This window comes from Panthera tigris, chromosome D2 (genome assembly GCF_018350195.1).
Source record: "Panthera tigris isolate Pti1 chromosome D2, P.tigris_Pti1_mat1.1, whole genome shotgun sequence".
NCBI classification, from domain to species: domain Eukaryota; kingdom Metazoa; phylum Chordata; class Mammalia; order Carnivora; family Felidae; genus Panthera; species Panthera tigris.
Genome location: NC_056670.1, coordinates 71267663 through 71284361, shown reverse-complemented (window position 1 = coordinate 71284361; position 16699 = coordinate 71267663). Strand labels below are relative to the sequence as shown.

The 16699-nt window shown below is 35.6% G+C and overlaps 1 protein-coding gene across 5 annotated transcripts in view; it reads right to left on the bottom strand.

Moving 5' to 3' along the window:
• The window catches only part of ATRNL1 (attractin like 1), a 757637-nt gene that overhangs the window by 539460 nt on the left and 201478 nt on the right, over nt 1-16699 (bottom strand). For all 5 annotated transcript variants that reach the window (XM_042960329.1, XM_042960330.1, XM_042960331.1 and 2 more), the window contains exon 19: nt 6858-6995. In XM_042960329.1, the coding sequence (XP_042816263.1) occupies nt 6858-6995 (138 nt within the window). The remainder of the gene's footprint in view (nt 1-6857; nt 6996-16699) is intronic.

Sequence of the window (16699 nt, the reverse complement as noted above, 5' to 3'; positions counted from 1 at the left end):
TAAAATATTGCAGAAGCTATGAAATAAAGGTTCTTTTTAATCATTCAATTTAAACAGGTAGCTCCACATAGTTTAAAAAGCCTTTCTTGGTTTTCTTAATGTGTTTAAAGTTATCTAAAAAACGTTATTCTGAAAAAAATATTAAAAAAATTTTTTAATGTTTATTTATTTTTGAGACAGAGAAAGAGTGTGAGGGGGTAAGGGGCAGACAGAGGGAGACACAGAATCTGAAGCAGGCTCCAGGCTCCGAGCTGTCAGCACAGAGCCCGACACGGGGCTTGAACTCACAAAGCATGAGGTCATGACCTGAGCTGAAGTCGAATACCCAACTGACTGAGCCAGCCATGTGCCCCACTGAAGAAAATATTTAATCAAAGTAAAACCTCATACCTATACCATATACTAAATATCTACATCTAATTATATAATTATTCATTTAATGACCTCTCTTTGGGATATTTAAGTCTCAGGTTGGCCTTTATAATCATGTATACTAAGAAAATACAAGTTTTGACTTTTTTGTGTCAAAATAATTAACAGAAATAAGATTTACATGTCAAGCGATTTTCATTTATCTGCAGTTTTAGATTATTCAGGTCAATGTTCCCAGTTTGAGAGTATTAAACTTCTTACACTTATTTCAAGAAACGCTCAAGTTCATTTGGTTATAAACTTTCAGCTCCTATAAACACCTGTAATATGTGAGAAGGGTTTGAAATTAAAAAATCTCCCATCATACTCAAGAGAAAGAAGAGTTCATTCATATTCCTTTTTACTACCCTCTAGGCTCAGAGGATAGTTGTGTCATAATCCAGTGTATTTATTGAAATATTATATACTTCTGTAACAGTCAGTTATGGGCAGATATCCACAATCTATCACAAAGAAAAACGTAAGTTGTATTCATAAGAAACAAAGGTAAAAATAGAACTGTCACTATGTTGACAGACTCTTTTTTTTCCAAAATTGGAAAATAATAAGAGTTTCTTTATCACATTAAAAATAAAAACATATGTAGGAAGAAAAATAAATCAGCAGTGTTTATTATTCAAAAGCCTATGAAAAGAACAACAAAATGAACTAAAAGACATAATTTAATAAATATTAGACTTTGCCAAAACCAATTATGAATGCAATGATAAATAATCTTATTGATAATACCAACTAATTCCATTAAACATCCTGCAAAAAATTAACCAAAAACAGTAAAAGCTAGATGAAGAAAACTCTTGATCATACATGACTGCAACTTTTAAAATGCTTACATTTCATGATTTGGAGAGGATTTTTTGTTCTTATAATACATCTTTTTATGAATACTCAAAACAAGTACACATAAATATTTTAAAACATTTTAGGGATTGACAGCATTATAGTTCAGTTGTCTCACATTGAGAACAAGGTATAATGAAAGCATGCAACTAATGATAAAACACGTTAACACTGAAATTTATAAACTGAACTCAGCTCCAAAGGGCCTACCCAGATCCTTCCGACAGAATTAGTCTTTTTCTCCGTTTCTATCATTCAAACTCTTCATAACACTATTATAGCACCCACACGATGTATAGAAATTTAAGTCCTAACACAGGGTTTTGCATATAGTTAAGTACTCAATAATAGTATGGGAATTCAGGGGTAATCCCTCATTGGAAATTCAGTGTGTTAAGTGTTGAGCCATTGTAGTATACTAAGCCATCCTATTCAATGAAGCATTCACTTATTTTCATTTACTAAAATTCATGAGTCAGATTGGAGATTATATGACAAAAATAATGCTGTTCCAAAAGTCTAAACTATACATTCTTCTTAACATACTTAAGCCTACTGGTGTTATCAACTGTAATAATAAGAATAATAGTAATAATTGCAATAATAGCATTCTAGAGTTAACATTTGCCAGAAACACATATTATATCCTATGTAAAGTATCTCATTTAAGCCTCACAATAAATTAAATTAGTCACACTATTTTTAGGTGAAGAAACTGAGACAATAAGAGGTTAAATAATTATCCAAGATACAGTGCCATTGCCTGGATATGGACCCAAGTAGTAGGATTCCAAAGCCCAAGCTCTTTACAATATTACACACTTCCATAGTTACAAAGACTGATAGATGATAGATAAATGATAGATCACACACACATACACACATACAAACATACATAGATGAAAGGAAAGAAAGAAGGATGGAAGTAAATGGCAGGCAGCCCTAGAGCAAATTTGCATCAGAGAATCTTCCTGGACATCGATGAGAAACAAAGTAATTTTAATAAACCATTTTTAAAGTGTTTTGGTTTATTTCAAGCTTTTAATTTCCATTTAGTTAACATAGTTAACATAGAAAGTAATAGTACTTTCAGAAGTAGAATAAAGTGATTCATCACTTACATATGATACCGAGTGCTCATCCCAACAAATGCCCTCCCTAACACCCACCACCCATTTAGCCCATCCCCCACCCAGCTCCCCTCCAGTAACCCTCAGTTTGTTCTCTATAGTTACGAGTCTTTATTATGGTCTGCCTCTCTATTTCCTTTTTTATCCCTATGTACGTCTGTTCCATTTCTTAAATTTCACATATGAGTGAAATCATATGGTATTTGTGTCTTTCTCTGATTTATCTCACTTATCATAGTTCTCTCTAGCTCCATCCATGTTGTTACAAATGGCAAGATTTCATCCTTTTTTTGAAACTTTTTAATGTTTATTTATTTTTGAGAGAGAGAACGAGGGAGAAAGGGGCAGAGAGAAAGGGAGACACAGAACCAAAGCAGGCTCCAGGCTCTGAGCTGTCAGCACAGAGCCCGACGCGGGGCTCAAACTCACAAATCCCAAGATCATGACCTGAGCCGAAGTCGGGCGCTTAACCAGCTGAGCCATCCAGGTCTTCCAAGATGTCATTATTTTGATGACTGAGTAATATTCCATTGTGCATACACACCACCTCTTCTTTATCCACTCATCAGTCAATGGACGTTTGGGTTCTTTCCCTACCTTCACTATTGTTGATAATGCTTCTGTAAACATCAGGGTGCATGTGTCCCTTTGAATCAGTATTTTTGTATCCTCTGGGTAAATACCTAGTAGTGTAATTGCTGGATTGTAGCGTAGTTCTATTTTTAACTTTTTGAGGCAACTCCATACTGTTCTCCAGAGTGGCTGCACCAGTTTGCATTCCCATCAGCAGTGCAAGAGGGTTCCCCTTCATCCACATCCTCACCAACACCTGTCGTTTCTCGTGTTGTTAATGTCGGCCATTCTGACCAGTATTAATAAAACCACTTTGAAGAGTTAATTATAATAAAAGAATAGCTATAAATGTGCCATAGGCTAAGAGCAATCTGAGGAAAATCTACAAGTGCATTTATATAATATTGGCAACAATGTTAAATTGACTTTAGTAGACTGAATTTAAAAAATAATATCTGAATCTGCAGTACTTCTAAAGCCTTACCATTCAAACATAAATCTACTTCCTTCTTTCTCTTAATGTCATCAGAACCTTGAATTTTAATAAATGCATCTACTAATGAAAAATGAACTTTTTCAATAAGGTGAATAGAGAAATAGCAATAAATTTACACTTCCCATTTTTTTATAAATTGATTTTAGCCTTGGCTGCATTAAAAATAATTCACCAGATGTGACATATTGTTGATTTAGTTTGATAGCTAATGTGGCCCTAAAAAATAAAAATGACTTTCATATATTACATCACCATAGAGAAGTCATAGACAGCAAAATATTATCTTGCCAACTTTAAGAAACAAGGAAACTATAAGGAATTATTTACAGCTTCATAAACTATCAAAGAATGTGCAATAGTGAATAAGATAGGCATTTGTCTTTCATTCCCTTTAATTTTCCATTGCATTGTGCCTCAGCTTGCCAGATGTGTAATGTCAGTAACGAAAATTAACACGGAATAACTGAACTTAGTCTTAAACCTAGCACAGAAGTATCATCCCCAAAGGGGAACATACTTGTAAAAGCACTTAGGCCTACTGGAGTGATAAAACTTGCCATTCTAATTTAAAATATTTTGTAGCTAATACAGTTATTCAAATGCTCCTTTTGCCTATGTTGGCAAAAAACTAACACTTTGGTAATCCTCATGCCATTGCATGGGCCAATGAATTCTTCGAAATGCACCCAAAACACAAGCAACAAAAAAATAAACATATAAACCGGACTTCATCAAAATTGAAAACTTTTGTGTTCCAGAGGACAGTATAAAGAAAGTACAAAGACAACCCGCTGAATGGAAAAACATATTTGCAAATCATGTATCTGATAAGGGCTTCATATCTAGAATATACAAAAAACCTTTATAATTCAATGACAACATCAAACAACCCAAATAAAAAAGGGCAAAGGACTTGAACAGACATTTCTTCAAAGCTACAGAAATGGCCTATAAGCACATGAAAAGACACAGGATTTTGAACAAGTATTTGTACACCTATGTTCATCCCAGCATTCAGCACAATACCAAAGGGTGGAAGCAACTCAGGGCTCCATCAGTGGATGAAGGGATAAACAAAATGCATGTATGCGCACAACAGAACATCCTTAGGCCTTGAGGAGAGAGGATATTGTGACACATGCGACAACATGGAATACTGTGGATGCCACGTGTTTCAAACTACCTACAGCACTCAAATCCATAGTGGCAAAAAGTAAAATGGTGCCAAAAGCTGGGGTGAGGGTAATGCAGAATTATTATTTAATAATTATAGAGTTTGCATTTTGCAAGATGAAAAAAGTTCAGGAGTTGGATGGTAATGACTCTCTTAAAACAATATAAATGCACTTATTGCCTCTGTGCTACAAACACAAAAATAGTAAAATGGTAAATTTTATGTTATGTATATTTTACCACAATTTAAAAAATGAATTGTTCTTAAATGGGCAAAGGACTGGAATAGAAATTTTCCAGAGAAAATCTACAATGACTATCAACCACATGAAAAGATACTTAACATCACTAGTCATTAAGGAAATGCAAATCAAAACTATAAAGGGATATCATTTCATACCTACTAGAAGGATCAAATTTCTTTAAAATATGGAAAATAACAAGTGTTGGCATGGATGTGGAGAAATTGGAATCTTTGACATTTCTGGTGAAAATACAGAATGATGCAGCCACTATGGAAAACAACTTGAACAATTGGGCACTTTTACAAAAAGTTAAACATAGAATTACCACATGACCCCACAATTCCTCTCCTGGTTTATACACAAAAGAACTGAAAACCAGTATTCAACAAAGACTCGGCAATAAGGTTCACAGCAGCATTATTCGCAATATGCAAGCAGTGTTAAAACTTCTAGAGAGTCTTCATCTTTCCACAGCCAATAATGGAGGCTTTTCTGTGGGTGCTTTATGGGCAATCTCCATTAGAAATAATGGATTAAAAATGTAAGGGACAAGGACCAATCTAGATATAAAAAAGGATTACTATGGGGGCACCTGGGTGGCTCAGTCAGTTGAGCATCCAACTTTGACTCAGGTCATGATCTCAGCATTCCCGAGTTTGAGCTCTGTGGTGACAGCTCAGAGCCTGGAGTCTGTTTCAGATTCTGTGTCTCCCTCTCTGTCTCTGCCCCTCCTCCACTCATATTTTAATAAAAAAAGGATTACTATAAAATTATAATTTAAAAGGAAACTTAAAAGAACACTTAAAAATTCTCTGGCATGGGGTGCCTGGGTGGCTCAGTCAGTTGAGCGTCCAACTTAGGCTCAGATCATGATCTCATGGCTCATGGGTTCGAGCCCCACCCCGGGGTCCTTGTGACAGCTCAGAGCCTAGAGCCTGCTTGGAATTCTGTGCCTCCTTCTCTCTCTGCCCCTCCCCTTCTTGCTGTCTCTCTCTCACTCTCAAAAATAAACATTAAAATTTTTTTTAATTCTCTGCAAAATAAGAGGAAAAAGCAGCAGGATAGAGGGGAAGATAGAGAAAAGTAGAGTTTAGTAAACAAAAAAAAAAAATGTGATGAGAATAGCACTTAAAATGCTCCTTTAATGTCCTTCAATTCCTATTACATGACCTCTATTACATGTGATCTCATTCGATCTTTATCATCTGCCTTTTGCATATGAAAAAAAGGAGGCACTAAGGTTAAGTGGCCACGGCCAGACACGTAAACAGTGGCAGAGAGGGATTTCAGCCCAGGATTGATTGCAAACACAAAAATCTTACCTGATATAAGGCATACACAAAACCTTTAATTGTTTCTTATTTCTAAAGTCTAAACAATAATTTACTATTATTAAAAAACAATCAGGGATGCCTGGGTGACTCAGTTGGTTAAGCATCCAACTTCGGCTCCGGTCACGATCTTGTGGTTCTTGAGTTCGAGCCCTACATTGGGCTCTGTGCTGACAGCTCAGAGCCTGAAGCCTGCTTCAGATTCTGTGTCTCCCTCTCTCTGTGCCCCTCCCCCGCTCACACTCTGTCTCTGTCTCTCTCTCTTTCTCTCTCCCAAACATAAATAAATATTTAAAAAATAAAAATAGATATAGAAAACAATCAGCAGTGATTGTGAATAGTGAGGTTATAGGTGATTTTTAATGTATCTGCATTTGCTAAATTTCCTATAATAAACATGTATTCATTTTGAAATAAGAAAAATACTTTTTAAAGTAAGTATACCACAAAACTGTTATAGCTCATATCGTCTCTAATGAATAAATACTACTTTCCAAAAATATTTAAGCTTCATGGGAAAAATTTTCCTTAATAAAATGTATTTTCCACAATAAGATAGCATTTTCCACAAGAGGTTCGTCTTTCTCAACTTTCATTTCTGTCGTACAAATACACAAGTAAGGGAAAAACTACTTACCTGTGCACTGTCCTCCGTTAGTCGGATCTCCGTAATAACCTGGCATGCAATCTTGACACTGGTTTCCTGTGGTGAGATTTTTACACTGTTCACACACGTTATTATTGACGCAAGTGCTATGTCCATTACACTGGCAAGCTAAAGAAAAGAGTAAAAATATTACAAATATCTGCATCACAATAGCAAGTATAATAGCTATCAAGACAAAGAATTTATTTTACAAATTTGAATGATAGCAAAGTCCAAAGGACATTTCCCAAGTTTTATTTTTATTATGTATAACATATGTGGCTCAAATATTAAAGCAGGACAATTTATATGGTAAATTCTTTGTTAAAATTTTGTCCAATGCTCTATAATATGTAGGGGCAAGCAATAGAGTAAAACATAAAAGTTATAGCCAAAAAGAATACTTTTTAACTATTCCTTAAAGATTCGTGTATTATGTGTATTAAGTTATATAAGCACAAGACTGAATAATATAGCTTTGATAAAGAATATTGAAAATGCATCTTATTATATTTACACATAACAACAAAGGATCAATAAATACAGAAAACTTTGAGACTATATACGTCCTTACTTGAAAAAAATACGTGTAGAATTATCAAAAAATAGCACTTTTAAATTAATTTACACAAATGTTTCTCTTCTTTGGATAAGAAAAGCTTCAAGGCTTACTAAAAATTCTATTTGTGAACTAAAAAGAATCACATTTAAAGCCTGACTCTTTATGTCTTCATAATATAAAATTTAATAGGTTTTAATATTAATTTTACAACAGAATCCAAAAATTTCAGATGAGAGATCAAGTTCATATATGAAAGCTCACACCTTTGGTGCTTATTTGGGGCATAATGACTTGGTTTGGTAACTGCTTGCCCAAACACCATCATCACTGCCACCCTCATAATCATCTTCATCATTATTACAACTAAGATAACCTTTATTTGAGGTTTCCCTTACTTTGACCAGGGAAGCCAATGTTCAGTCAACCAATTGTTTGTGGCTAGCATCTATTCTAGTTGGTCAGTGCACATACTAGACCTGTTTTAAAATATAGAAATACCACCCCATTGCCACATAGTATAGCAGGTGGTTTACATGAATTATATCATTTAATCCTCACAATGATTCTATGTGGAAAGCACTACAGCAGAGGACCATTTCTAAGATAAGCAAGCCTGGGTAAAGCAACCACCCAAAGTCACGCAGATAATTAATGCCAGAAACAAACACACAATCAGGAAGTATGAATCAAAAGACCAGACATTAAATACCACCTCTTGTGTGTAGAAAATTTGAAAGTGAGAGGGAAATCCTGAGAGACTAGCATAAGGTTATCAACAAGTGTTAACCTCAAAGGATAAAGAAATGCACTGGCAAAAACAGTGAAAACCAAATACCTATACCTTACAGAAATTTTCAGAAGCATAACTCTACTATAACACAGGATAGAAATAACACAAAGTCATCACGGGAAAATGCTAAATAATCATCATCCTCTTTATAAAATTGAGGAAAGGATAAGTTTTCACATTTTCTATTACATTATGAAACAATGACAAGGAAATTTAGGAAAAAAAGTTCATGATAATTTAAGTGCAATCAAAACACAAAACATTATGTTTAGAATGCTCAAAATTTTGTTTTAAAATGTATAAATATGCCTATGGAAAAATTAATTGTGGTTATTTTAATTTAATAAGATTTTTCTGCATCATCAATTTTCTATAATAAATTCCTACTACTTCTATAATAAGAAACAATGTTAAGAACTTTAACTTTTTAACATTTGTTTTAAAAGATAAGTTGTTTCATAGAAAGTTTATTATGTGACACTACTAATTAATTCACTCAGGTAAAAACAAAATTTATTGAGTGCCTACTACATGCAAAGCATTACCTAAAAAAGTTAAAATGAGAAATGGGTTACTGTAAGTATTTTATGAATCTCCTGGCTGCATTTTTTCGTGAGAAAAACAAATGCTTTAACTTCTGAATAAGATGTTTAAATTCAGCAATCACATCTAACATCACCCCTTCAGATTACCACTAAGATAATAAGGAAACTTGACAGCAATGACAGGAATTTGGGTATTGTGACAATGACACAAATAAAACCAGGAAGTAGTAAACTACAATACCTCTGGAAATTAAAAGGGGACCCCTGGTGTAATGCTAGTCACTGTCCCTTCTTGAAAATGAGCATTTCAGAAGGCAGTTCTGGGGCAATCATGAAGCATATTAGTGGCATGATGCCATACAACTGGTAGAAAGTGTGATACAGGAAAATCTAATGTTTTAGGTAATGAATACACCCCCCCCCCCCCGGAAAGCTGGTTCAATTTAGACCTAACTGCTGGCAAAATTTCCAAGAGAGGGGACGGGGAAGGAATGGTCATTGTTACAGCTTATACTAGCACAGTAGCAATGGCAAAAGAGAAAGCATGTTACGGAAAGCAGAATCCAGGCACAATGGCTGTATCAAACATAGACAAGAAAAGGATACACAATAAGCCTATGATTATGTTTGATTCCCACTAGCATCAGGGTGCTGGAACAGTGAGTAATATAAGCTTACATCTAACAGTTCTTCCAGGATACATTGTTACTTGAAAGGTTCTAATAACAACCTGCTTGTGGAACATGAATAAAACTAAAGAGAAGCTATCCACACTGTTTTGTCTAAATTTTAAAACAAACCCAGATGGTTCTGTATCTATTGATAAGCAAACACACACAAAAAAATGAAAATAAAACATTATGGAAAAGTCAGCATTTGATATGCAAATAAAGTACATAGTTTTGAAAAATATGTGCTATAAAACAGATGTAACACATTTAAAATATCTGCTTGACATTCTCAATAAAATTCAAAAGATATATACACAGAAAATCAAGGCTAAAATTTACTGAAACATTTTTTAACACATATCCTATCTTAAACCAAAAGGGATTATCAGATGCTAGAAATAAAGCTGAGATTCAAACAAGATCCAAAGAAAGAATTTTGAGGTAGCAACTGAATTTCACTATACACAGAATAGACAAGCAAGAATAAGGAGGCATGGGTTTGAAAACCCAGCATGGCCAGGTGATACAATCTTGCATCCTCAAGGAAGAGAGCGAAACTGAACCACGGGTCATGATTTTGCAGTTCGTGGGTTCGAGCCTTTCAACAGGCTCTGTGCTGACAGCTCAGAGCCTGGAGCCTGCTTTGCATTCTGTGTCTCCCTCTCTCTGGCCCTCCCCCAGCTCACAAAAATAATAAACTTTAAAAAAAAGAATGATAAACTTTTTCAAAAAAGAAAAAAGAAAAGAAAAACCTTGAAGGGGTGCCTGGGTGGCTCAGTCAGTCGAGCATCCGACTTTTGGCTCAGGTCATGATCATGGTTCGTGGTATCGAGCTGCGGCATTGTACTGACAGCACGGAGCCTGCTTGGGATTCTCGCACCCTCTCTCTCTGCTCCTCTCCACTCACTCACAGTTAAATACATGTTCTCTCTCCCTCTCTCTCTCCTAAAATAAATGAATAAACTTAAAAAAAAAGAAAATCAGGAAGGAAGAGGTGATATACCACTGACAAAGGGAAGGAAAGAAGAATTATAAGGGAACATTATAAACAACTGTATGCCAGTCAATTAGAAAACCTAGATAAAATGGACAACTTTTGGGAATGATACTAACAACAAGACTGACTTAAGAAGAAGTAGAAAAGATGCATAAACTCTAACAATGAACAGAATGAGTGAGGTACAGGCTTGTAGTCACAGAATGAATAAGTCACAAGGATGAAAGGTGCAGCATAGAGAATACATTCAATGGTGCTGTATGACAGCCAATGGCAGCTACACTCCTGGGAAACACAGCATAACGTACAGAGTTGTTGAGTCACTATACTGTGCACCTGAAGCTACTGCAACATTTTATGTCAACTACACTCCAATAAAAACAAACAAACAAACAAACAAACAAACAAGTCAGCAATCAACAAAGTACCAGCAAAATATAGCTCACGATCAGCTGGCTTCACTCGTGAATTCTACCAAATGGTTAAAGAATAATCAATATTAATTATTCAAGAATATTTCCACAATAGAGAAGCAAAGAAAAAACGTCTTGTTTCTCTGAGACGACCACTAACCCAATACAAAGACCAAAGTCATCACAAAAAAGATGACAGTCCAACAGCACTTATGTTTATAGGTGTAAAATCCTTAAGACACAGTAGCAAAATGAGTCCACTAGCATATAAAAAGGATTATTTATCATGACCAAACAGAACTTATCCCAGGATTGGGATAAACCCGTTTCTTTGAACAACTAGGAAACAATCAAATATACACCATACTAATGGAGAAAGAGGAGAAAAAAACCAACATGATCATCTCAATACATGGAAAATACTCAACAAACTAGGAAAAGAAAGGAATTGCATCAAACTGTAAAGAACATATATGAAACGTACATAGCTAACATCATATTTAATGGTGAAAGACTGAAAGCTTTCCTTTTAAGATCAGGAACAAGACAAAAATGCCCTCTCTTGTCACTTCTATTCAACATTGTCCTGGAGGTTCTGGAAAGGGCAATTAGGCAGAAAAAGAAACAAAAGGCATTTAGATTTTAAGAAAATGTTTACAACTAACTCAATTTGCAGGTGACATGATCTTACATATAGCAAACTAAGAGGGATCCACACAAAAAATATTTGAGCTAATAAACAAATTCAGCAATATTGTAGAATAAAAGATCAATTATAGGGAAATCAGCTTCATTGTATTTTTATACACTTACAATGAACAACCCAAAAATAAAATTAAGAAAACAATTCTACTGACAATAGCACTAGGAAGAATAAAGTACTTAGGAGTATACTTAAATACAAAAATAGAGGACTTGTACTTTGAAAACTACAAAACATTGTTGAAAGAAATTAATGGAAAGACTTCTATTCACAGATTATTAGGCTTAATATTAAGATAGCAAATCATCCAATTGATTTCCAAACTAAATGCAGCATCTATCAAATTCCAAACACATTTTTTTTTTGGAAGAGACAAGAAGATCCTAAAATTTGTAGGAGTTACAACAAATACCAACTAGCCAAAATGATCTTGGGAAAAAAAAAAAGAACCAAGTTAGAGGACCGCTTACTCGTCCCAATTTCAAGACGTACTACAGGGGCGCCTGGGTGGCGCAGTCGGTTAAGCGTCCGACTTCAGCCAGGTCACGATCTCGCGGTCTGTGAGTTCGAGCCCCGCGTCAGGCTCTGGGCTGATGGCTCGGAGCCTGGAGCCTGTTTCCGATTCTGTGTCTCCCTCTCTCTCTGCCCCTCCCCCGTTCATGCTCTGTCTCTCTGTCCCAAAAAAATAAAATAAAAAACGTTGAAAAAAAATATTAAAAAAAAAAAAAAGACGTACTACAGAGTTACAGCAATCAAACCAGTGTAGTATTAGCATAAAGAGAGACACAGCAATAAAGAAAATAGAATTAGGTCCACAAACAATCCCATACATCTATAATTTACTGATTTTCAACAAGGGTGACAAGACCATTAAATGGAGAAAGAACAGTCTTTTCAACCAATGATGTTGGGATAACTTGATAACAACATGCAAAAGATAAAATTTGGACTTGTACCTCATAACATATACAAAAATTAACTCTAGGGGCACCTGGGTGGCTCAGTCTGTTAAGCGTCTGATTGTCAATTTCAGTTCAGTTCATGATCTCACCGTACATGAGATAAAACACTGCATCAGGCTCTGTGCTGATGGTACAGAGCTTGCTTGGGATTTTCTTTCTCCCTCACTCTCTGTCCCTCCCCCGCTTGTGCTCACTCGCTCTCTCTCTCAAAATAAATAAATAATTTTTTTTTTAAATTAACTCAAAACAGATCAACGATCTGAGTGTAAGAGCTAAAATGATAAAAATGTTATAAGAAAATATGTGTAAATCTTCATGATTTTGAATTAGACAAGAGTTCTTTACATATGAGACCAAAAGCAGGAGTAACCAATAGAAAAAAAGCAGATATATTGGATACCACCAAAATAAGAAACCTTTGTTCCTTAAAAAACACCATCAAGAAAGTGAAGAGACAGGGGCGCCTGGGTGGCTCAGTCCGTTAAGCTCTGGCTTCAGCTCAGGTCATGATCTCACAGTTCATGAGTTAGAGCCCCACAATTGGCTCTGTGCTGACAGTTCAGAGTCTAGAGCCCCTTCGGGTTCTACATCTCCCTCTCTCTCTATGCTTCCCCTATTCATGCTCTGTCTCTCCCTCCTTCAAAAATAAATAAATATTTTTTTAAAAAATTTTAAGTGAAGAGACATTCTACAGAATAGGAGAAAATATTTAAGGATCATATCTCCAATAACCCTGAACACATAAATAACTCTAAAAATACTATTATTTAAGATATCACCTCATGCCAGTCAGAGTGGCTAAAATGAACAAATCAGGAGACTATAGGTCCTGGAGAGGATGTGGAGAAATGGAAACCCTCTTGCACTGTTGGTGGGAGTGCAAACTGGCGCAGCCACTCTGGAAAACAGTGTGGAGGTTCCTTAAAATATTAAAAATAGATCTACCCTATGACCCAGCAATAACACTGCTAGGAATTTACCCAAGGGATACAGGAGTGCTGATGCATAGGGGCACTTGTACCCCAATGTTTACAGCAGTGCTTTCAACAATAGCCCAAATATGGAAAGAGCCTAAATGCCCATCAACTGATGAATGGATAAAGAAATTGTGGTTTATATACACAATGGAATACTACTTGGCAATGAGAAAGAATGAAACATGGCCTTTTGTAGCAATGTGGATGGAAGTGGAGAGTGTGATGCTAAGTGAAATAAGTCATACAAAGAAAGACAAAAACCATATGTTTTCACTCTTATGTGGATCCTAAGAAACTTAACAGAAGACCATGGGGGAGGGGAAGGGGGAAAAAATGTTACAGAGAGGGAAGGAGGCAAACCATTAGAGACTCTTAAAACCGATAATAAACTGAGGGTTGATGGGGGGTGGGAGGGAGGGGAAAGTGGGTGATGGGCATTGAAGAGGGCACCTGTTGGAATGAGCACTGGGTGTTGTAGGGAAACTAACTTGGCAATAAATTTCATATTAAAAAAAAAATAACACGGGCAAAGTATTTGGGTAGATAGTTTCCAAAGAAGATAAATGAATGCTAATGAGCAAATGAAAAGAGCATCATTAGTCATAAGGGAAATGCAAATCAAACCCACAATGAGGGGCTTGGTTGGTCAAGTTGTCAGACTCTTGATTTCAGCTCAAGTCATGATCTCATGGTTCTGAGTTCGAGCCCTGCATTGGGTTCTGCAGTGACAGTGCCGAGACTGCTTGGGATCTTCTCTCTCTGCCCTTGCCACACTCACATTCTATCTCTATCTCTATCAAAAAATAAACAAACTTTGGGGCACCTGGGTGGCTCAGTCGGTTAAGCGGCCGACTTCGGCTCAGGTCATGATTTCACGGTCCGTGAGTTCGAGCCCCGCGTCGGGCTCTGTGCTGACAGCTCAGAGCCTGGAGCCTGTTTCAGATTCTGTGTCTCCCTCTCTCTGACCCTCCCCTGTTCATGCTCTGTCTCTCCCTGTCTCAAAAATAAATAAAACATTTAAAAAAAAATAAAAATAAACAAACTTAAAAAACACAATGAGCTAACACTTAATATCCACTAGGATAGTAATAATCAAAATAATGGACAAAAACCAGTGTTGGTGAGGGTAAAATAATTAGAACCCACAAATATTGCTAGTGGTAATGTAAAAATCTGGTGCAGTATCTCTAGAAAACAGCCTGGCAGTTCCTCAAAAGTTTAAATACAGATTTATCATATGACTAAACATTCCACTCCCACATATATACCAAAAAAAATTAAAACATGCCTATATGAAAATATTCACATCAGCATTATTCATAACAGCAGAAGATTGGAAATAAGCCAAAGATCCATCAACTGATGAATGCACAACGTGTGGTATCCATAACTGAGTATTATTCAGCCATAAATAGAAGCAAAGGACTAACAATATATGCTACCATATGAATGAACCTTAAAAACATTATGCTAAGTCAGAGAAGCCAGTCTCAAGCGCCCAAGGATTGTATGACTGCATTTAAGTATCCAGAATAGACAAATTCATAGAGAAATAAAGTGTATTAGTGGTTTTTGGGTGCTGGGGGAAGGAAGAATAGGAAGAAACTATTAAAGGGTATGGGGTTTTGTTTTGGGGCAAATTATTCTGGAACTATATGATGATGATAGATACACACCTACTGATTATACTACAAACCATTTAACATGAAGGATTTTATGCCATATGAGTCATATTTTAAGAAACAAACAAACAAACATACAGGGGCATCTGAGTGGTTCAGCTGGCTAAGCATCTGACTTCAGCTCAGGTCATGATCTCACAGTTCATGAGTTCAAGCCCTGCATCGGGCTCTGTGCTAACAAACAACTCAGAGCCTGCAGCCTGTTTCAGATTCTGTATCTCCCTCGGTATCTCCCCCCACCTCTCATGCTTTGTCTCCCTCTGTCTCTCAAAAATAAATAAATGTTTAAAAAAAATTTTAAAGAAACAAACATACATAAAAGTTAGAACTAATTAGATGAGATGAAAAATAACTGACATAAATTCTTCTCATGTCTGTATGTGCAAACTTCATAACATTACTTTATCCTTGCTCTCATCAAAAAAGTGGGATTTTCCCAACCTTTGATCATGCATTGGCATCAAGACTTCCTTAAAACAACAGAATGTAGAAGTGATGGTATACAAATTCTAAGCTTAGGCCTCAAGAGACATACAAACTCTGCACTCTCCTTCTTAGAATTCTAAGAATACCACGTACAGAAGCAGTCTACAAAACTGGAAGATGACAGGACAGCAGAGACAGTCATTCATAGCTGATGACCCCTAGAGCAACCAGCCAGCTCAGACTCCTAGCGATGTGAGGGAAACATTTTGAAAACATCCAAAACAAATCAGGTGGTCAGATAACTGTAGTCACATTAAACACACACACATACACACACATACACAAACACACGCACAAACACACATACACAACCAGAAGAGACTTACAGAAGAACTGCGTAGCAGAATTCAACAAGAAAATAAGATGCAAAACCATGAATAAAATGGTTTAATTTTATTTAATACTGTGAGCTTGGGGTATTATGTTAAATAATAATAAATAATTAAAACATAAGCTGAACAGAAAAATGGAAACATCTAAACAAAGAATTAGTGAATTGAAACACAGGTCAAAGGAGACACAAGAATATAAAATACAGAGAACACATTAAGAAAAATTATGGACATAGTGAAAAAGCCTAACATAAGTAAAGCAAACTCCTGGAAATAGAAGACAGAGTGACACAATGGGACAGGTGGCAATATTTGAAGAGATAATGGCTGAAAACTTTACAAAAACGATGGAAAAAAATCAAGCTAGGAATAAGTAACCCATATAATTTGCAATCACAATGAAAAATAAAATTGATACTTAGATACATCATATTAAAATTACTGACATTCAAAAACTAAGAAAAAAATCTATTTTAAAAAGCCAGAGATAGGGAAAAAAACATACTGTTTTCAAAAGGGAAACAATAAGACTAATAGAAGAATTCTTAAGAGAAACAGTGGAAGCCAGAAGAAAAGGAAATTATACTTTCAAATTATTGAAAAAAAATTCTGTCAACTTAGAATGTTATTTCCAATAAAAATATCCTTCAGATATAAAGACATGCAATTACACAATAAAAACGTTTTCAGGCATATGAAAACCAACATATTTT